We start from the raw sequence: 23,338 nt of genomic DNA, 5'->3' as shown, positions 1-23,338 counted from the left end.
TAGTAGGGCAGCATAGTTGTCAAACTTTCTTCTTCGTTTCTGAAATCTCTGCCCAGCCGAACCTAATTTAAAAGAGGGAAGAGAACGAAAGAGAGACCATCGTTTAAAGGTTTCATCAAAATGTAAATACATATTCATATATGCTGGAGAAGGAAATATGTGGGAGTTCTTGTTACTGGTATATTAACTATTCTACATAAACAGCATCACAAATGAATTAAAAGGCAAGGTTATCCGTAATATATTTAAATTTTGTTTATGAGTGAATACAAAATTCAGTTCTATAATAGTTGTGGGTGATAATAGAATGCTACACCACGTAAGGAGAGAAATTATTTAGAAATATTCCAAAATTATAATTTATGTAACTGAATAACTTTTATTCGCACTTCTGTCTCACTAAGCTTCACATCTTAATAAAATCTACAAAGTGATATAGCATAAAATTATCAAAAACCCATCCATTTAAGATTCCCTCCACTTAAAGGAGACGAAATGACAATGTGAAACAGATCAACTTTCCAGCCAATGACAGACTTAATTTATCATCTTTAATACTGTTAACATATCGTCAGAGTCACTGAAATACATTTGACTTCAAATTATATATAAATAAAAAATCCAAAATTCTTTTACCCCATACGTTGATATTAATCATTCTTCATCTGTTACTGAGCTCATGACCTCATGTCCTAGTAGGATATGTTTCATAATATTAAATATGAATAATCATCTTACTGCTCAACTTATCAACAATGTAGATTCTCTGAGCAATTGTCACTCTAAACCATACCATGGGATGACAGTGATGTTAACCTTAAAACAAATAGGTGTAACACAACTGAGCAAACAAGGCAGGACATTAATAGACGCACTGGTTCGACAACGACAAAAGAGCTACTACATGAAAGCAGAAGCAAATGAAGGACAATGCATTTAATAGTAATAAAAATACACCATATATGCAGGAGGCTGAGAAAGGAGGTACATTCTGTGAAATATCCTTTTATTTTTTTGTTTTTAAGTGCTCAACACTACCTGTGAAACTTACAATATTTACTTTCTCTGCATCATGAACATAAACCATGTGAAGCCAATGATATATTTCATGCTGATGTGTTAATACTGGTCCCATGGGAAATAAGAGATACTTAAAAATGAACTGTCAAGATTCAGGACCCATTACCTACAATACTTCGTATAGCAGATAAGCTGTTCTGAAACTGCACAATCATAACCATTCCAGGATATCAAAGATAAAAGACCTTCCCACATGAGAGTCCACAAATAATTCTTAATTTATATTGGTCTATAGCAGTAACATTTAATAATAAAAAAAAAGTCATCTAACTACATCCCACCAATGGCAATTCCTTCATTTAATTAGAATTGGTAAAGTATACTAAAAAAGTTACTTATGTGGTACATATAACCAGATGTCCACAACACATACCTAGAAGTACCAAAAGCAACAGTGAATTTTTCATTAACACTGCAGTTGCTTACTGGCTACTGCAGAAATTTCATTCTTTGTTACCAAAAACCCACTTTAATTGAGTCTTGCTTTCTTAGCTTCTGGTGGTCGAAGTTCTTCTTCTTTCAGCTGTAATCCCAGTTCTCTGCATCGTTTTTCGAAGTAGCGACCCAGCCGCACACCAGCTCTGTGATCAGATTCATCTTTTATTAATATTACTGTAATTATTACAATATCCAAAATCAATAATTAACTCTTTATAACATAGCTTACTTGTATTCTTGAGCATCCACTTGATTGTACATCTGGCAGTTTTCGAAGACCAAGAGGGCATCAGCAATGAATTCACTGTTGTTTCTATATTCTAACATGTTTAATTTGTACTTCATTTTACCAAAGTCCATTGGTCTTTTTATTATGAGATGATAATCAGGAACCTGTAAAGAAATAAATATGGTTTATCATATTGGTGTCACTGAGAAGAGGAGGGGGCGCACACGCGCACACACACACACACACACACACGTGCATATATGTAGACAGAGTGCATGCACTTTGCACAATGTGGTCCACGAACTTTCCGTGAGTTACTCTCCAAGCAGGCAGCTACACTGGATTTTATGTGATTGCTAGGTAAAGACGGGATCTATTTTATCTTAATAAACAAATAATGCAATTAAAAAAATTTGACTTACAAATCATAATGAATCTTCCTTTCAAAAAGAACTAAAGATGTGATTTGCAATAGCCACACACAAAACAATAATCCATCCCTTACTTCACATAATTAGTCTATCTGGGTTTACTTAATACTTCTTCCGACGTTTGTGTTGAATGGAAAATTTGTTAAATTCTCAGAGGCAGTGATAGAAAGAAGGGGCTATTTTTTCTTAAAATAATTTAAAATATAACACCTTAACTAATAACCTATTGTAAAACCAAGTGTATACAGTGCATACATTTGAAAGAGTATAACTTTTCTTTCACTTCGACCACTGCTTAAAAGTAAATTCTCAATTGAGTCTAATCTTTTAACAATATCTTTTAATTAGGCCTGCCATGAAGAAAATTAGTTTATTTTATCATATCTTTCAATTCATATTTCCAACCAAGACCTCTTCAAGTGATATCTCTATCCAATGCTTTTGCTTCAGTAAAGTCTCATTTTACAAACCTATGGATCAACAATTGGCTCTCTTCTGACAAAGGAAAAATTTTACAGTCTGTACAAAAGAAACCAAATGACCTGGAAATATACAAAAACTTGCCCAGACATTTTCAAATATTTTTAACAAGAGCCAGAACAGGTCATATTGTCACTCAATTGTACCTACACCGATTTCACATTTCTGATAATCCTACTTGTCTGTGGTGTAATAATCATGATGAAGATCTGGGACACATTCTTCTATATTGTCCATCCATAAACCACAAAAGAAGTACATTAAAATCAGCAGTACCAGTTACAGAAGACACAGCCCTGCAGTATATATTCATTACACCCCACCTCTGGCTACTAGCAACAGGCATCTATAATGAACACCGATCAAAATACCCCTTATTTCTCGTGAAAAACAACAACTGAATAGACTACAGTGGACTATAATGGACTTTATGTTGTCAGCAAACAGCTGGATACATTAAGAAGATTGATTTCAATTCAATTTGACTTGCATTACCATATCACACAACAACTTAACTAGGTGGTTTGCAACCCTCATTTCCCTTACCACATAAACTGTCAATCCTTAAGTATTTTTTTATGAGAGATAAGTATGATGTTTCATTTAGTACTGGGGTTTGCAAAAAATGAAGAAACAAATCATTTATCCACCACTTCTAAAAGGAAACAACTTCAACAAACTAACTTCCTTTCATCTAAAAAATATACATTTCACTTTCCTAACTTATTCCTAACAGAAATAATTTCATCTACTTTTTTTTCTCAGCAGAATTTATTCCTACCAAGAATAAACTCACTTGTGAATTCTTACATTTACTATACTTTGGGATGCAACATCTTCATGAGCGAGTTTCAACCATTTCGTTAAGGACACTCAGTTTTTATGAGTTGGCGGTTGTATTGTCCACTCTCAACTTCTATCTGAAAGGAGGGCCACACCTATCTTTGGTCAGTGGGTCCATAGGACCTAGTCAGGAGGATATGATAATGTCCACTGACCATTCCCACCTCTGCCATGTGTGGGATGCTTCTGTATGCGTGACAGGCCAGCATAAGATTAATGGCATTTCCTCCATTTTGGTAGAACTGTTATACCGCTGTGACTCAGTCCCCAGAACCTCGTTCGTTGAAACAGGTTGCACTGTGAGAAGGTGAGGATGGGATTTGAATAGGAGAGGTATGAGATACATATCACTACTCTTTGGAACATCTAAAAATCTGTGAATCTCTGGAAAATTTTATGGACCTTACATCTAGATTGAGACGCAAGAAGGAGAACGACTTTACTGTTAAATATAAATATTGAACATTAGATACACACACATTTACTATACTGAACATTCAAATTTTTTAATTATTTTAATGCATGTAAGATTTATGTACAAATAAAAATGTAATTTATAATAATAATAAACTCTTTCCAATATTTATTACTAATTTAGAAAAGGTGTAGCTTGGATTTTTTCATTGCAGACGATGGATATAGGAATTCACGATGTTTTGAAGGTTGGCTTTACTTTCGTCTTCAGATGAACGAAAAAGAAGTGGGTGAAAAGCATTTTCTGCTCGTTACAGTCATTAAAGATGGTTAAGTCTACTTGACCAAACCTGATTTACTGCTTATTACAACAAGCACTCCTGGAAAATTCAGCTGGGAGAAGTCTATTGGCATGGACCACACTGTTGGAGTAACTATTGGTTATGAAGCCAAAAAACTGTTAGGTTTTAAATGGTCATAGTTTTGTTCATGTTTGAATGAAATATATTATTCTTACTAGCCGTACCTATGCGCTCCACTGCACTTGTTAGAAATAAATATAAAGTAATTACATAATTAAAATAGGACATCTGGTCCAGAGAACATTCGTATTTGATAGAAGGATAAATCGTTTAATACAGTATGTTACTTAATTGAAATTGTATTTAAATAATTAAAATGCGATCATTCTGGTCCAGAGACCACTCATTTGGTGCAATGATAATTCCTTTAACATGTTTCTTAATTGTTATTACATGGAAATAATTAAAATATGATCATTTTGTTCAGAGAACATCCATTTTTGGTGCAAGGATAATTCGTTCAACATTTTCCTAAATTAATCTTGAATGCATCCTTTAATAAATCACTCCAATTAATAAACTTCATTGTGTACGAAGATAATTTTTATGTTAACCTTATTGTGCATTTTTTTTTTAAATTTTTATTTATTTATTTGTTTTGTTAAGTTTATTTTATTCACGCCTTAACATCTGTGGTCATGTCGCATGAGTTGAGTTCCTGTTTCTGTTGTGTTGTAGATGGCTTGTGTTCATGTAACTGATTATAGACTTTGATTAATGTTTTTGGTATTGATAATTGAGGCGGTGATGAATCATGGCATGTATCTTTCCAATCCGGCATTTGGCTTTATGACTACGGGAAATCATGAAAAACCCCAGTCAGATTGGTTGGCCACGGGGTTTGTACCCGGGACCTCCCGAATGTGTGTCTCAAATGCTACCGTCTGAGTCAACTCACTCAGTTGTGTATCATTGTTTATGCAAATAAAAAAATGAGGTACCCTACATAAATATTATTTTAAGAAACACAGGAAACGAATATGGGTAAATTATGAGTGCAGGAATGCCATTTTGTGAAAACTTTTTTTTTTTAAATAACTCAGCTCCAGTGAGCTCTATGGTAAAATGCTTATTTATTATGGGTGTATGGTCCAGTAAAAATACTGATCTTTATGACAAAACTCTTAACTATTATGTTCTGTGAACAAAAAGAAATTTAAGTGTATAAAATCAGAGTATTTTATGTGGACCAAATAAAGTAGCAATAATCAAGTTATACAATATTTCGACAGAATATCAAGTTTTCTGTGCGTAAAGATTTATTTTCATCTTACCTCAGTCCTCATATGTAGTATTACATCCATTTAGACAAACTATAAATTTCAAATAATGAAGGATTTATCCAAATTAGCTTCTGAGATTACTTCATACAAACACACAAATATTCTCTATATTAATATTGATAAACATCAAAGCCGTCTTAAATAGAGGGAGTCATTTGTTTTTATTTCATTATAGCCATCGATGTTGTTCCTGCAATAACTCCTATGTGACATATCGATTTTCAGATTTTTGCTTTATTAAGTAACTTAAATAGTTATACAGCAAATAATACAATCTCCTATATGCAATTATATTTCTTTCTTTCGAAAATGTAAGCATTCACGATCTCCTATGTACCACTGCCATAGAATGAATAAATCTGTTTTTTTCTTCCTACTGAAAAATTTTATATTTTGCACATGGGAGTTATGGAACAACGATGCTATAATCTGAGGAGGCAGTGAAAATGTACTGTATTGTTATTTTAAAACTCTTAAATATCAGTCCTATCAAAATTTTGCTAAGAGTAAAACTTATCGGAAATAATTTTTAAAGAAACTTTTTTTATGTAACATTTTTCACAAAAATCAATAATAAGCGAGATATTTCGATTTATTTAATTCAGATCCCCTTATAAACCCCCTTTTAAATAAAGTATTTTGAATGTCATATAGCCTAAAATCTAAGTTACAACGAACTTAATTTCTATTCCAATTTTCATCGAAATCTGTTCAGCCATTATTGCGTGAAAAGGTAACAAACATCCAGACAGACAGATATACAAACAAAAATTAAAAAAAAGCGATTTTCGGTTTCAGAATGATTAATTATACATGTTAACACCAATTATTTTTCGAAAAGCGAAATTTACCAGAAAAATTTCGGTTACAGATTTATTATTAGTGTAGATTCCAAACAACCTTTGCCTGAGAATGGGCATGTTGATATTAATAACATTTTTCAAGAGGTGTGAAAGTGCTGAACACTTTACCTGTGCACGTGGAACTGGGCGGAGAAAGGGCCACGAATCTTTATGATGCATTACATCAGTGAGTAGATCCTGCAGAACAGCATTATTGAGAGGAAGATCCAAATCTACTTCAAGAGAGCGACGTCCACTTCGCCTTGTTGGCTGTAACTCACTGTCACTTTGGACACTACTTGTATCTGCATAAATACAATAACCAAAATTAGATACTCTTTTGTACAACCAGTGATCTCAGTAACTACTACGCACGTGTGTATTTGATGAGGAAATATATGTGCACATATATAAAAATAAACCATGTTTGCTAGCAATTCTAAATTTGCACATTATCATGTAATACACGTAGTAATTTTCCCCTACACTAGATAAAAAAAAAAACTTTATGTACAATTATCCACGTAAGTTTCGAGCACCCTTCTTACATTACCGAAAATCATTATCATAATCATCCTATCACATCATCGGGGTAATGTAACTCCGCCTTCCAGGTGCCCCAACCTCAGAAGTGGATTACAACTAAGCCATGCCCAGGAGGGAAGACCAGAAATGTCGAAAAGACAACCTGGTGGCATTGGATTAGAAAAACATTACCGAAAATTGTATCAGATTTTAATTATAGATTGCTTACAGCTCAGTTATGTAATTGGTTACACAAGATCCTTACAGAATCATTTGTAACACACAGTGCACATTAATTAACACAATGCAAGAATAAATCACATGTAAATGTACAGCAAAGCTTTAAACCAGAAAAAATAAAAACAACATAAATAAACTGCAGTGCTTTAGACTGAAAAAGAAAAGATAAAATTTAACATAAGTGATATTAAGAAAACTGAACATAACTATATTATTTATAACTTAAAAACGAATATTCATTATCTGTAATGCCATATAGAGCATATTTTAACATATTTACAAACCAATATTAATATTTTCCCTTAAATAGACTGGTTGGCAAAAAAGTGGACCGACTAATGTTTTGAAATATAATTTTCTCACCTTAAACCTATATTTTCTGTATTAACATAACTTATTATGAAACAAAGTTAACAAATGCCTTGTACTACATATTCCCATTATGAAAATCCTTTTGCTTGCAATTTTTAACAACTTCTGTAATGACTGCAAATTTAAGGATTGCATCACACAGAGTTATTGGGATACTGACACATAATGATGGCAAACTTTCCAAGCTGTTACTATGCACTTCTCTTTCACTAATATTTGTCGTTACCACCTCTAATGACAATAACAGCTTCCATGTGTCACAACATTCCAGTTACAAGGTCCTGGATCATTTCCTAAAAGATGCATATTCACTCATCCAATAATTTTATTCTACCTGCTTTTCGTTCAGGATATATGGGTAAATAAGTACTTCGACTAAACTTATGCTGTACGTTTGTTCAATAGGGTTGAGGCCTGAGCTACATGGTAACTAATTCCAGGTTCATATCCTAATGTCGTAAAGATATGTTATGCAATGACTAGCATAGAGACAGGTACTGTCATGCATAAAGGTGAAATTTTCGCCAATGAAGGAGCATACGGAATCAAATGTTCTTGTAAAATTTCCACTATGTATCGGTGTACATTCTGAACACCTCCACTGACAAAAACAAGCCCTGTTTAGCATTTAAAGCTGATATCAAAACAGACACACACCCATATCAGAGCCACTTATAAATAGCATCTTCTTGATATCGCTTCCCGGGCCTTTTCCACTGCCAGAAGAACTAAAAAACATCTATGACCACAGTCCAGTTCTCAATTCTGATTCTGACATTGTCAAGTGAACTGTAATTACACTGCTTCATGCTAGAAAGTGAGCTATGGAGTAACTGCAGGTCTTCAGGAAGTCAAATTGGTTTCCTGACTTCATCAGACAATCCTCTCACTCACAGTGACTATCTTACTGCTTTGAGATCATTTCTCATCTGGATTGCAGCCATGGGATGTTTTAAAAGACCTGGAAGATCAGGACTCTGACAGATGTATACCTGCAACGTCTGGTTCATGGCTGCCTGTGGTATGTACTGAACTTAATTCTTCTCGTATATTATTTTAATGTACCGAAGTACATATGAAGTTTCCATGCAGATATTCTGCGTCATCGTACGATGAAAGAGTAGTGGAACGGAGAAAAATTCTCTCCAACACCAGGATTTGAACCTGGGTTTTCAGCTCGATGTGCTGATGCTTTATCCACTAAGCCACACTGGATTCCCATCCCGGTGTCGGATCGAATCGTCTCAGTTTAAGTTCCACCTCTTGGGTTCTCTCTAGTGGCCTGCCCTCTGCACTACGTCATAGATGTCTATGAACGTAGGACAATGTCCACATATGTCCGGAGGTGCACTCATATGAGTGACTGATTGACCGGGATCCGATGGAATAAGCACCGTCTTAAATCACAAAGTGATTTACGCATATCATGTATATTATTTTAATGTACCAAAGTACAGTTACCCTGAAAAAGAATGAGACGATTCTTGGTCGTCGGAAGTTAAAGTTCTACAGCGCGGTTCACTCGATATCGACGTAGGGATACATAACATGACAGATAGTACAAGAATTGTTACAAGGACCACAACAAGGACAAGGACCAGAATAAGGATCACGAAGAAGACTGCCATTTAAGGCCAGGATTTCACAACATAGCTCGAGTCCCAAAATATCATTGCTTCACTGTACCGAATGGCAAATGCCTGCTAAGGGATCTACATTCTGGACTGCTGCTATCACTGTCTTGTCTCGGTAGCTCATATAGTAGCATGCCGGTTCCATTGTATAACCGAAACGTCTCGTGTTCGATCCCAGGTAAAACTTTTTTTTTTATTGAGGTGTAATTAATTTGTTCAGAGTTCCTCGACTGTCTAATTTGTCGAAAAATATGGAATAATTTATGCCCAATTTCTGGGTCTTACAAGTGGGCTGAACCTCGTCAAAAAAAATAAATCTTACTTGGAAGTTAAAAGTATTCTTCCTCAAACAAAAATCATAAGAAACAAAAAGAGACCTGTTAACTTAAAATCTTGTCCACATGCCATCAGCTTCTATTACAGCTCTAAGTCGATCCGGCATGGATGTCACGAGATTGTGGAATAAGTTCTGATCTCCGGCGAGATCTTCCCAGGTGTCAACAACTTGATCCCACAATTCGTCTCGATTTCGAGGGCGTCGGTGGGCATAGGTGGCTATCCTTCTCTTTTTCAATTCGGCCCATAAATTTTCGATGACATTCAAATCAGGTGACTTCGGAGGCCAATTAATGATTTCGATCTCGGGTCTCCTTCGAAACCATCTTTGAATGCTTGCAACATAGTGCACGGGATGGTTATCCTACTCGAACTGCAATGTTCCTTCGGGAAAACGTTCTCGGGCGGAGGGAAGGAATATATTTTCCAGAATGTGCTCGTAAGTTTCCGCATTAAACCGGCCACCGATGCGTTCTATAACGCCAGGTCCATCGTAAGACATCCACCCCCAACACGATATGCTAAAGCGCCCTGATCTTTCACGTCGGTGCACATAGCGCTGATCATGTCGGAGACCATCCTCACGATAGACACGGACAGGACCTTCGTAATCACTCGAGATGGTTGTTTCGTCGGAGAAAATTACATTTCTCCAATCGAAATCCACTCGATTGGTAGCGAAGGCAAGACGGTCGACAGCTTGTGCTTCCCCCAATATTTCCATTTGCGCAGCCCTCCGGCTCCTAATACTGCGGTTCCTCAACCTGCTGATCACAGTCTGTGAAGAGCCGGGAAAGTTAGATGCTGCTCTTATTTCGTTAGCAGTCAGAAAGGGGTCCTGTCGAACTGTCTCGAATAAAAGAGCATCCTCTTCCAATGAAGAAATCCGCGGACGCCCAGGAATAGGGCGATTTTCGACCTCCCCAAAATTTTGGTAACGATTAACCCATCTCGCGGCTGTACTTCCAGGAACACCGACCAAACGGCCAGCAGATCTAGCCCCATATCCAGCCTCAACTAGAGCTATAACTTGCTGTCTCATGTCACGTCGGTTCGCCATTACGATGAGAAATGAGAGATGACGATAATACTTTAGTGTAGACAATGACTATTTAACATGATATAGAATTATTGAAATAAGAGGCATCTTGCATAGTAAGAGTTAATAAATCAACCCTAAATTAAATATCTAAATAACAGGATATATCAGGAAGTCCAATTGTTGCGAAACTAATCAAATTAAATCTAATTACATTAAATAAACAAACCCCAAGTTATGATACCACATTGCTACAGCTAAATTGTATGTTATTAACATAAGCATTGAATAGGTCCGTGGTTGTGCGTTGGACGACAAAACCAAACATCGAAAGTTCGAATCTTGCCGAGGATTGTAACTTCTTGCTTTTTATAATGTAAATCAGACTTATAACTACAATCATTCATATTTCTTACATTATTTATTAATATTTATAGCCAACATTGAATTTGTAAAGAAAAGACTTTAGAAATCTCATATGGAATTTGTGATCTGTAGTGACATAAACATAGATTATCTCTCGGAACTTTTCCGTAAAAGTAAATTAAATTCACTCCTTGAAACTGGAAACCTTATTCGTAGGGTCATTTTCCCATAGCATACAAGCTGAAGTAACACAGCCATTGATAAACGTTTTGTACACAGAATTAGACTGAATTCCTATTCGACAGAACCTATAATCAATGGCTTGTCTGACCATGATAAACAAATCCTATGTGTTTCCAATGTCACTGAACAATTTCAAAATATTAATTTAAAAACTAAGAAAGGATCGTAATTGCTGTATCTAGTGATTATTTACATTTATGTCTACAAAATGAATCTTGGAAAAACATATATGATACTGGTACTACTGATATTAAGAGTAAATATATTGAATTTTTCACTTAATTTCATAATCACTTCAGTGGATGTTCTCCACTCAATGTTGTGAAAAAATTCAAAAGTTAAAACATCTAGATAACGCAGGGACTTCAAAATCTCATGTATTAAAAAGAAGAATCTATATGTAATGAGTTGCAATGTAATGATCTTCATGTTCTTAAATACTGCAAGAAGTACAGTGTAATTTATCAAAATTTATGAAAGAGGGAAATAGAATATATTTGAGTAGAAAAGTACAAAATTCAGATAATGCAATTAAACCTATTCGTAATATTATTAAATTTAAACTTGTAGATATTCTAAGAAAGAAAATATTTTTTCATTAAAACCAATGATTATAAAGTAGAGGATCCCAAATCTATTGCAAATTCTTTTAACGTATTATAGTATATAGTACAGAAATATTATTGACAACTTAAACATTCAAGATTTTGCAAAAGATACTGCAATTGGTTACTTAACAGATGTATTTAATAATTATTATTAATATATGTAATTAGTCAATAACTGCAACAGTGCTTATACATTCAATCATAACATGAATAAAATTGAATGCAAACACGTAGATAAAATAGTTAAAATTAACTGCAGGGGTTAGAATGAAATAATCCAAAGCCATACTTTTAACAAAAATTGTTTTTTGCGAGTGCATTTCTTACACATATGGGAAAGCTATTAATAAATTATTGTAATAATTACTCAACAAATGACATAACCTAAGGACTCTAAACCTTTGTAAAAGTTTGTCTATTATTATATATTTTTTTAATTTCATTTTAATTGTTAGTTTTTAATATATATGCATTTACATTGTATATATGTGTGTGTATAAATGCATTCATTAGATTAACGTTTATAATATTATAACTTGTAATTTTGTATTGTTTGCGATCATTAACACTTAATCTCAGGACTTTGTAAAACTATATTTCAACGTGACTTAGCTATTTCAATGTTATTTAGACAAAAAAAATTGTTGTGTAGACTAAGAATCGAACTCGCACTCTTCTACACAACACGCAGAAGTCTTACCGTCTGAGCTATGGAAACGACATGAAAGCTTTCCTTTCTGTGCGGAGTGTCGATCTAGTCATGAAGGTCCATTGTCGATTTAACTACACGATTTATGTATATATTTATCTTTTATTTACGTAATATCATATTTTTTGCAGTTTTTTAATTGAATTTCGGAACGATGCTAGTAACAAACCAAATAGCCTGAATTTAAGTAACTCAATATTCGTTATCTTGTGTATCGGTGCTCTAGTCTCCGATCATGCGCAGTGTCTTACATCTGAGACTTAGGAATATTCAATCGTCTCATCCTTTTCCAGGGAAACTGTACATATGAAGTTTCCACGCAGATATTCTGCGTCATCATACGATTATTCTCAGTTAAGAAGCATGTGAAAGAAAAACTAAATCAAGATGCAATAATGCCATCTGTATATTGATGTTTATTGACTGATTCAGCTTTTACAAACAGATCCACTTCATTTTGCCGACCAGTATAGTTTGCAAGAATTATATAGTTATTTTTTTAAGAAAACAATAATTACTAAATTAATGCCACTGAATTAATCACTTGCTATTAATTTCTAGCTATAAAGATTTAATATTCACTCTATGTTTCACAATTTTAACAAAAGTACCTTTCCATTACTTCTACTTTTTAATTACACCTTATTGAGACCTTGCCGTCCTCTATTGAATATTGTGTAATCAATGACTTTATGTAGTCATCACGTAATAATAATAAGAATTGGAGATTTTTACAGAAACAATAGTGTGTGTTACATGTAGTCCGTGTTACAGTCTTTTCTTTGAAACACTTAGCTGGATTCTATTTGTATTAAATAACGAGTAAATCCGTCTGGAAAGTATGTACAGATATTAAAGAAAATAATGAATGGATGTCAGAAACTAAGTCAAATTGGGTTTGCAAAAGGTGATAAAACTGTTACAGAAAATAAATGTGTTTCACTCAATTGATACAAGTTATAAGAATATTACTAACTGAAGTAGATTAAATTGCACTTTAAATTATCAGTTTATTAATTTGGCCCTGAAAGTTCAAATTAAATAAGCCCTATCACTTATTTTTTCTGAACTAATTTGTGTCGATTAAATTGATATGAATTCTGAAATGATGCTTGATACTCTTCATAACCTCTCAGATAACCTAGCACGACATAGGAAAACCAAGAGCTGGTGTAAGGGTTCCAATTTTGACAAATCTCTCTTTCATAATCATTTTTTGGAGGCAAATGCAACTGACATTGCATTCAAAATTACACAAAGTAACCAAACAGAGGGATACGAAATGCACACAGGGAAAGCAAGAGGGATATTTTGAGTAAGTTTTTTTTAAATTTTGCGTAAAGTTTTTTAATATCGTACATATATAAAGAATGGGGAAGCTTGAAACACACCATTGCATAAGAAACAATGTCATAGTGAAGTAATTAAAAATTGAACATTTTACACATTTCTATAAGGAAACGAAAACACTGATGTTTAACAATTTTTCTTCCCCTTCCAGTTGTAGAAATAATACGTGGAACGTCACTAATAATTGAGGCGTTCAGAGCTACAGTGAATCAAGTCGCGAAATGTAGTTTTGAGATAATAGGACTTAAAGTTAACTTGCTCTAGTGGATTATCTAATTTGACAAGCAATAATTTTATTGCTCCATTCTCAAACTCTAGATTTATAAAATATAAACAACTGTGATGTTAATTGATGCAATGCTTTGGTGATTTGATCCACTATGGCTCAGCACAAAGTGAACAAATAATCTGAGGCAAAAGTGACTGGTGTCACCTATTGTCAAATGCTTGGAATTAAGACTTGATCCATTACTGCTCGGAAAAGATCCAACTTCAGATTATCAGAAAATGAATTGAACTCAATTTATGAAAATTTGTGACTTGATCCACTTTAGCTCTGAACGCCTCAATTTAGGACAGTGTTACCTAGGATACATACAGGACATCTGTTGTGAAGAAATGCCTGGAAATTGTTAAATAGGATAGGTTCATTTTCTTTTTTTTGTGATGAATTGTTCCAGTGTCATATTTCTTTTGTGTGACGAAATGTCTGTGATGCGAGTTGTCTGATACTTAAAGTTCGGATCCCCACTGAAACGACTTTTTTTTTTAAACAATTAAAAGTAATACAATATTTCGCTGACACATTGTAAACTAGTAATCAAAATACTTGCAGAGATTTTCGTGGGTGAAGTTTCTTTCTTAAAATAAAGTGTACTTAACAAGGAAAAGGGTGCCAAGCATATTAGGTTACTTCGTTGTTACAATAAACCGTTATCTTTAAATAAATAAATCAGAGAAATAAATATAGTGAAACCAACAGTTAGGATTTCGTGGTTTTCAAATATTGGATTCCAATATTTTAAGTCACAACTTCAAAAATTTGACATTTTTTTAGATCCTATGAAATCTCCATATTTAGAAAAAATAAAAGGAAATTTAAACTTTGAGAGTAACAACATAGGAATAAGAAGACAGGTTCTAATCCAAGAATTCAGAAGATTAATAATGAGAAAGCGAATTGGTATGTTCTTTCTGCTATATAAAAAAAAAAGGGGGGGGGGAAGGAATTCAAATTACTTTACATCAAATGCTCCTCCAATTTTTAACAATTAAAAAATTAATTTAAATCCATTTAGCACTGTAGGAAACTAGACATATGACAAACTTCGTGGATATTACATGAGATAAGACACTTGAAAGTTTAAAATGCAATATGCATGCATGCACACACACATATATCGAGTGATATTCCGAAGGCATGTTTATTTGGAATACCAACTACAGAAAATTACTTTCATTTAATTATATTTCTGGAAAACGTGCTATAGGAAGTTGTATGCACATCATATGATGTAATAGCAAATATTGCAAAATACATTTGGAGAAAAAAGGACTTCAATTTAATTGGCATGGCTCTTGATGTTTCATACATAGTACACATACTCATACATGATTTGTTTCCAATAGTGTTATACAGCACCCAGAACTATTCTGGGTAGGTAGATAATACTGTAAAAGCTGATAGCACTGCAAGAATTCATGCTTGCTATTCACTACAGACCTCAAAAACCTTTCCAAGTAGTATAATACTCAGATACTACCAAACATGCCTGGTCTATTTAATTTCTATATCACATAATATTACTGCAAGCTTCCACACCCCAAGTCTGTATTAATGTATTTGCATAAAATCCTGACATCTAAGAACATCTCAATTTGTAGGTATTTATGTCAGAGTACAACAATGCTAGTACAAGCCTAATATCTTCCACGAATTACATATAAGCTAACATTTTCACTATGAAATTGCACAATAGAAACACATATTTCACTGCTGTCTCGTATACACACGTGTCTGATGTCACTGAGATAAACTCGCTCAATTACACTAGTATGTATTGCAAAGCAATTCAGCAAAGTTTCCTTAGTTTGTTGTATGTCTTCTATAGTAACAATATCTACCTACATCAAATCTACTGAACTCGTTTTCTACAAGCTTGAAGCAATATGAAGTTAAAACAAAAAGATATTTCAAGTCATTATTATTCACAACAGAACTAAAGACCCCAAATATTTTTTCTACATGCAGATTATAGATAGAGAGAGGGGAAAAAACTTCGGCCCAAATGTGTAAATCTGATTTTATACTAGTTTTACATGCTGCACAAAAAACATGAGACATAATAAATTAAAGCACAAATACAAGAAATTATACCACACACACACACAGTACAAAGTTCGGAACCATTGGTAACACGAAATAAGTTTTATAGGATTAATTTCGTATGTATCAAACTGAATTTTTATTCACATCAACTGAGAATAATGCATTTTCTGGTGGAAAAAGATCTTAAGTCCAATTTTCAACAAAATTGCAAGCAGAAAATGCCTTAGTTCACAAATGATGGTAAAATTTACATATAGGTCCTCCATTACTCCATCCAAATTTCTTCTCAGCAGATATCACCAGAATAAAGATTATGAAGACACGTGATAAAAACAAACGAGTGAAAACACGTCAATTCATAATCTTGTTTGTCCAGAATTTTCGAAGTACTGAACCTGCCATCATACATCTCAATCATAGTTCATGTCAATTGACTGTAGGATGAAGGCATAGTTTATTTTGGGTAATTTTCTAAATGTGATTAATTTACTAAATTAAATGTTCAAAATGTGCTCCATTGTTGGCTAGATAGAAACAAGTATCCAAATTTCGGCTTTTATTATCCTCTATCATGTTTTATATTTTTCTAAAGAATAGATTTATGATACACAACCATAATATTAGTTTGTGTTACAACCTGAAATAACCTGTAATCAACACTACTCTTTGTAGTTTCATTCTATTCAGTTCTAATCAACTGTAACAACAATTCAATTTGCCAGGTGATGACAAAAAACAAAATATGCGAGAACAAATGAACGAGATGCACAAACAAATATTAATAATTTGAAATGTATCATAATATACCATAGGGGTGCCATTTAAAATTTCGAAGGGAATGAAGGGTGAAACCTAAAATGCAATTAACACTGGTTTTAAATTTCCTCCTCAGTATCTAGATTGACGTGTTTCTTGTTTAAATTAAATTTAATTGAAATAAATAATTATTCAATCTGGGAAGTCTTGAAATGAAAGCCATGTATTGTGCATACATTAAAATGATTATACTTTTTGTTACACGATTCTCCTATATTGAAGAGCAGAAAGTTAATGGCTTCATTGTCAAGAACTCAGCATTAGTTAACAACATTAGAAAAAAACTTTAATATTAGAAAATAATTATTAAAAAGACTCAATCGAAAGATTTTACTATTAATTACCTTGTTCAAGAAGCATTACTTTTTTTTATCCTGGTATCTTTATCGAACATTGTGCAGATTTTGGAAATAAGTGAAGTCTGTGCATCATATGTGAAGACTGTTTCTTTCATAAATGACAATTTCTATCCTTACGCAAAGACCAAGAATAAATAAACTTAATGGAAAGCTTTCACTGTTGAACAACTCACAAAAAATCAATCAGTGTAAATGAATGGAAAGGTTTTACAATATAAACATAAACACTATGTAAATGTGTACATGCACCACATATTGCAAGAGAGTTACTTCGAGTTAGCAATGGTTCTCAACATATGTACTATTTAAATTAGATACCAAAGTGTTGGATGTGATATAACCCACAGTATTACCAATACAGGCCACCACTGCAACTCCAGTTCGCCCATCTGAAGTTGAAGGTAACAGGCATGTAGGAAACATGGTTTGTGTATGTTAGCTTGTCAAAAAAAATCATGCATAAATCAAGAATGGATAAAAGGTATGGAAAGTTTTAGTGGTTTAATTAATGTACCCAACAATAGAAAACAATGGCACTTGCAGAATGTCTGAACGCTTAATAATCAAAATGTATATGAACACACCGTCCCAGGAATTACTCCGCAGGCGTTTGGCAAACACGGAGATCTTAGCCACAGCTGCAGTGGCACTGCAGCGACGCAGCTTAAATGCCAGTTCCCTTGTGACCTCGCTCACTCCATCTGGAGACCAATCAGAGGTCTTACATAACTACTCAACTACCAGATATACAAACCTGTCCTACAAATCTACACCCAATACTTTAAAATTATATATTTAGCATATAAATATGGAAAACCAGCATTGTTGCTTTACATGCTCCATCAATTCCATTAGTACTTACAGAAAAATTAAGCACTATCTCCTCAAACTTACCACTATATTACTTTCTCAAACCTCAAATACAAATAAAGAAATAATCAAAACCAAGTTATATGTACACCGCAGAATTAGCATGTTGTATTGAACAGATGTATATTAGAACTTATTCCAGGACAGTTACAACTTTAATGCTATAATTGTCATAATGTTATTTTTATTACTCATCAAAGAAGAAGTGAAAACCTCCTAAGAATATGTTTCTGTATGAAGAGATTGTGATTAATATAAACAACTCGGTAAATTTAGTTTTCTGGCAAGACAAGGAAGATTCTTCCAGAGAAGCAACAGCACAGACGTTTTTCCTGCAATGTAGTAAATGCATTCCTAAAAACCAGTGTCACAGGATTTCGTGCAATAAAAATAACAGAGCTTTTGAAAAGAATAGTTTTAGGAACAGAACACAGAAAAGAACCTAAGAAGTGTGTCACAAGTAATATAATTTAAAAATTTTCAATCACAATTTAAAACATATTAATTCCTAATAAATTAATACTTTAGTCAATATGGCATTTTGTCTTGAAAAAAGACATGCAGTTAGATAAACGTGAATGTTGTGAAATAGTGAAGTATTGCTATTTTTCAATTTTGGATATGAGCAAAGCACATGAATGGACAGGAGTAAGACAAATGAATTACAGATGGAGAATGAGACAAACCCATGTACACTCAGTCACCCATATGGACCCAATGCTACCTTCAGAGATAGATGTTGATGTGAATGAGTAAATATTGGTCCACAATAAACCAGGAACGAGAATGGGAAACGGCTATGCATTCTGATGTTATTTGTGTATAATTTAACAATGGCATTCTCTCATGAATACAAGCCAGCCAACACACAGACAGGTTAATCAACTTCAAAATTTATGGCACATAATATTTAAAAATTCAATTCTTGTGGTAGTCTGGTCACATATAGACGTAACATATATTGAATTTCTGGAAGAAAAAGAAATAATTATGTCACAACCTCCTTGCTACAAAATATACAACCAAATAGCTTTTTGATGACAAGAGAATGAAACTAGTGGGCTGTGATCGGAAATGAAAATGGCAAAGTTAAAAGTTGGCCAACCTTCATATTCCCATTCCCAGGTTCCAGTAAGCTTCTCATTAATTGTGAATGCTCACATTTAAATATATGTATTTTAACATTTTTTTCCATTTCCGGTTTATTTTGGACCAGCCTTAATAGCCAGCAAACTTTTTCTGGAATCTTCTTAATTAAAGACAGGTTTCTTTTACAAGCTGTAAATCTAAAACACAAGTCTCTTAGTTTTTATTTTTCTCCAAAGAAAACTATGCTAAGAATTTCCTTCTCTTAAAGTTAAAAATTTATCACCCTCAGCCAGATATAAGCCTACAAACCTCAGATTCAATGGCAGGCATGGTAACCACTATACCACCGACATCAATGAGTGAGAAATAAGATGAAACATGAGTGTTTTATGTTTTGTGTTTTATGTCGGGTGGTGCTATCTGTGTTAGCCTGATGTTACTTGGCAGTGCAAATAGTCAACTTAGGGAAGATGAGTTAACACAATTTCGCGTTCTGGACATTTCATTCTTCCTATTTTTCCACAACATAAAATTCGCGCATAAGACATGCTTTGTATCAACACTTATGTGATTATGGTAAGACAACAATACAGAATATTGCAATATATTTTTACATAATAAAATACAGTGGCTGTTCTTTCAATAACAAATGCAAGTTATTAATCATCATTTGATGTGCGAGTTCACTTTTCTAAGGAGAGCACCAGCAGTGTCCTTATATAGCAACCAAGACAGTGTTGTCATGCAGAACAGTGGGTAAGTTCTAGAAATGTCCATCAGCACAGATATATCAAATGAGTATTACATGATAATTTGGGATAGTAAGAAATGAATATTACATTACTCTGATATAATGGCTAAAGCAATGTTATTAATATCTATCAGTCTGCTTGTTTATAATGAATTTTGTCTATGCAGCACCTGAATCTATATTGTATTTAACATTATTTATGGTCAAAGTTTCAGCAAAAATTGTCCATTGCAGTTGCCTCATCACAGTAATTGACGATTTTCAGAACTTACAAAAATTACATTATAATGAACACACAACAACTATGAACATGGGGAGACACTAGACACAGTCACTACTCTGCAATCAGCCATTGAAATCGCTGTAATGTTGCCTAGTTAACAACTGCACTAACTTTCTGTGATAAAGCCTTTTTATTTCTTTCTTTATGCGCACAAAACTTACATATAGGACTTTTTTTTGATAATGTCATGAGAAAGAGCTATTTTTAATGAAGGTGACTGTCCAAACCCCATATTTGTGTGATTCTCAGTTGGTGAGATAAGTGGTGGTCCTAAAACTAATATACAGTAAAACCCTGATTATCCGTCACCTTATTAACCGATTGGTGGATTATCCGACTGTCTTTCTCTCTCGCAGAAAAAATATGACGTACTATACATTACAGGGCAACCCATATTTATGTCCAACTTATTATTATTACACTGTAGTAGTGAAACCAATCAGGTTAAGTGACCCATTCCACCACTAAAATGTACCGTGTTCCATACCATTAAAAGCATAAAAGAAGCTGTCATTTTATTTTACTTTAGTGTTCTCAGTATGGTCCGAATATTTAATATAATCAGAAAAATGTAATGCAAAACTTAAAACATTAACATGGCCACAAGACTGTCTGTGTACGATCGAACATGAATTGCTGTTCGAATGGAGGTGTGGCAGTCCCCAATTATGGTGCAGAGATGATGAAGAATGGTGAAAGGGAAAGAAATGCGACACTGACTATCAAGAGACTTCACGCCAACTTGATTCGCACTGGCTCAGTTACGCAACAGAAGAGTGCTGGCTGACCAAAAACAGTGATCACAGAAGAGGCCAAAGCAGCCACTACTGAGGCCTTTCAGAGAAGTCCTAAAAATCCATTCAACAGTATCAGTGGGGAATCTGGTGTATCCTATGGGTCCGTGCAGCGGTTTCTAAAGGAAATGAATTGGCAGCCATGGAAGCCACACTTTGTGCGAGCTCTATCATGTGAGGACTGTGATACCTTCCCCTCATTTCAAATATCATCTGCAATAGTTAAACATAGTTTGGAATGAAGTCTTGAGGTAGTACGGGTTTCAAATACTGATATAAGAAGGGCTTTGGGCTCCGGCTTGGTACTCATCAGGTACACAACTGAGGATGGAACTTGGTTGTTTGGGCTGAGACAGAAAGGCTCATCTGTAGATATCAGATTCACAAATTCCACCCAGCCCACCTGTTGGAATTGGACAATCATCGCATACGTATAAAGGGTGCACAATGGGCCAAATCAAGATACATAACCCATATAACCAATATTCCCATGACTATTGTGTGGAAAACCTCGAAGCACATTAAATGGAGAAACGGAGAGAAGCAGAACACGTGGAATACCACTTACACTCCTGTTTCCATGGTATAAGTCACATCAGAAACTTTTCATCTCAAAATGTTACAATTTTTTTGTTTTATATCTCGAACATAATATATAGGTGTTTCACATAAAAAAAAAACAATATGCTTATATTTTAGTTGTAACAAAAAATGTGAATGTTAGAAGAAAGAGAACACAAATGAAGACAGAGTAGCAGAGCGTTTAGAATAGAAAGTGTGGTAACTCGGCAAGGGTCTAATGGGACTTTTAAACCCCCTAGTGTCGCCATGGCAACTGAGCAAAACATTGGTGTGGCAATCATTTTAAGATTGCAGTTTTCTTCTTAATACTGTGGACAAAGCAGGTAGAACTCATTCTGCTATGGAATGAATTAAGGAGATATTTCTTGTGGTGTTCAGGTGATTTTTATTGTGCCGTTTATGTGAGCGAGTAGTAATAAGCCTAACTGTTTTGTTCTTGATGTAAATCCGCTTATATAATCTGTAAGGAAGAGACGAATCCTTTATCCACCCAAAGACTAGACTATTTTTCAGAAGTGGTGTAGAGCAATTCCACGAACACAGAAAACTGTATGCTCGTTCTTATATCTGCGATATCCATTTTTCTGCGGTTTTGATTGCGATTTTTTAAAATTATGATTTATTTAACCACGCTAGCAAGTGCAGAGGTTATATCAGTGTCGCCGGTGTGTCAGAATTTTGTCCTACAGGAGTTTTTTTTACATGCCAGTAAATCTACTGACATGAGCCTGTCGCATTTAAACACACTTAAATGCCATAGATCTCGGCCGGGATCGAACCCGCAACCTCGAGCATAGAAAGCCAGCGCTATACCAACTGCGCTACCAAGGGCGACTTTTGATTGTAAGAGCCAATAAATTATGTGAGGGCGGCAATGAACCTCCGGGTTCCTTAAAAGCCAGTAAGTAAGTAAAGAGATAGGACTTCCACGCAAGAACTGGCGACCAATACCGTATGCCGTAACACATATTTTCCCAAACTTGCCTCGATATCTTAAAAAAAAGAAAAGAAGAGAAAATATCCAATGAAGAGGACATCAATCCTTTCTCATAACAATGGACCCTTACCAAATACCATCTGGCTATGACCAATTCCATTGACTCTAAATAACCCAGCAGTTGATACAGCATCGTTAAATCTGCAGTGCTTGGGAAAAGTGACATAAGTCAGTTTTCACAAACCTTTTTTGACAATTTATTGACAACTTACACTGGTTTATGTCGATTTGATTTTTTTCTATATGAATTATTGTAATGGGAGGAATACCTATGTATTTTTTTCCAAGCGAACAGATGTTCCGTAAGTTGTCAATAAATTATCAAAAAAGGTTGGTGGAAACTGACTTGTGTCACTTTTCCCGAGCACTACAGAAATATCCGAGTAAAAAATAACTGGATGTGACACGCGAAAATCAGAAGAACACCTTAGCTAATCATGCGCTTGTATGCATTTATGTGTCCATTACTCCACACCTGAATACCCAAAGTTACATTGACCATAATTCCTTCCAGTGAATGAACTCCAGACCATCATTTCAGCTGTTTAGTGTGAGTTTTTCAAAATCGATACATTTTTTAGAGTCATAAACTATGATGGGTTCGAGGAAAGTGAAAATACAAAAGAATTCAAAGGTGAATGAAA

At 34.2% G+C, this 23,338-nt stretch overlaps 1 protein-coding gene across 3 annotated transcripts in view; it reads right to left on the bottom strand.

Annotated features, from left to right (window-relative positions):
• Positions 1–217: 217 nt before the first annotated feature.
• The window catches only part of LOC138709148 (bromodomain adjacent to zinc finger domain protein 1A-like), a 111,564-nt gene continuing 88,443 nt past the window's right edge, over positions 218–23,338 (bottom strand). For 2 of the 3 annotated variants that reach the window (XM_069839683.1, XM_069839684.1), the window contains exons 22-25: positions 17,913–18,029; positions 6,532–6,707; positions 1,748–1,911; positions 218–1,661 (exon numbers count right to left, since the gene is read on the bottom strand). In XM_069839683.1, coding sequence (XP_069695784.1) covers positions 1,550–1,661; positions 1,748–1,911; positions 6,532–6,707; positions 17,913–18,029 — 569 coding nt within the window. In that variant the 3' untranslated portion in view covers positions 218–1,549. The remainder of the gene's footprint in view (positions 1,662–1,747; positions 1,912–6,531; positions 6,708–17,912; positions 18,030–23,338) is intronic. The other variant, XM_069839685.1, reaches the window with a different exon arrangement.

This window comes from Periplaneta americana, chromosome 11 (genome assembly GCF_040183065.1).
Source record: "Periplaneta americana isolate PAMFEO1 chromosome 11, P.americana_PAMFEO1_priV1, whole genome shotgun sequence".
Taxonomy (NCBI): domain Eukaryota; kingdom Metazoa; phylum Arthropoda; class Insecta; order Blattodea; family Blattidae; genus Periplaneta; species Periplaneta americana.
The sequence above is the reverse complement of the archived record's forward strand: the minus strand, read 5'-3'. Positions and strand labels throughout refer to the sequence as shown.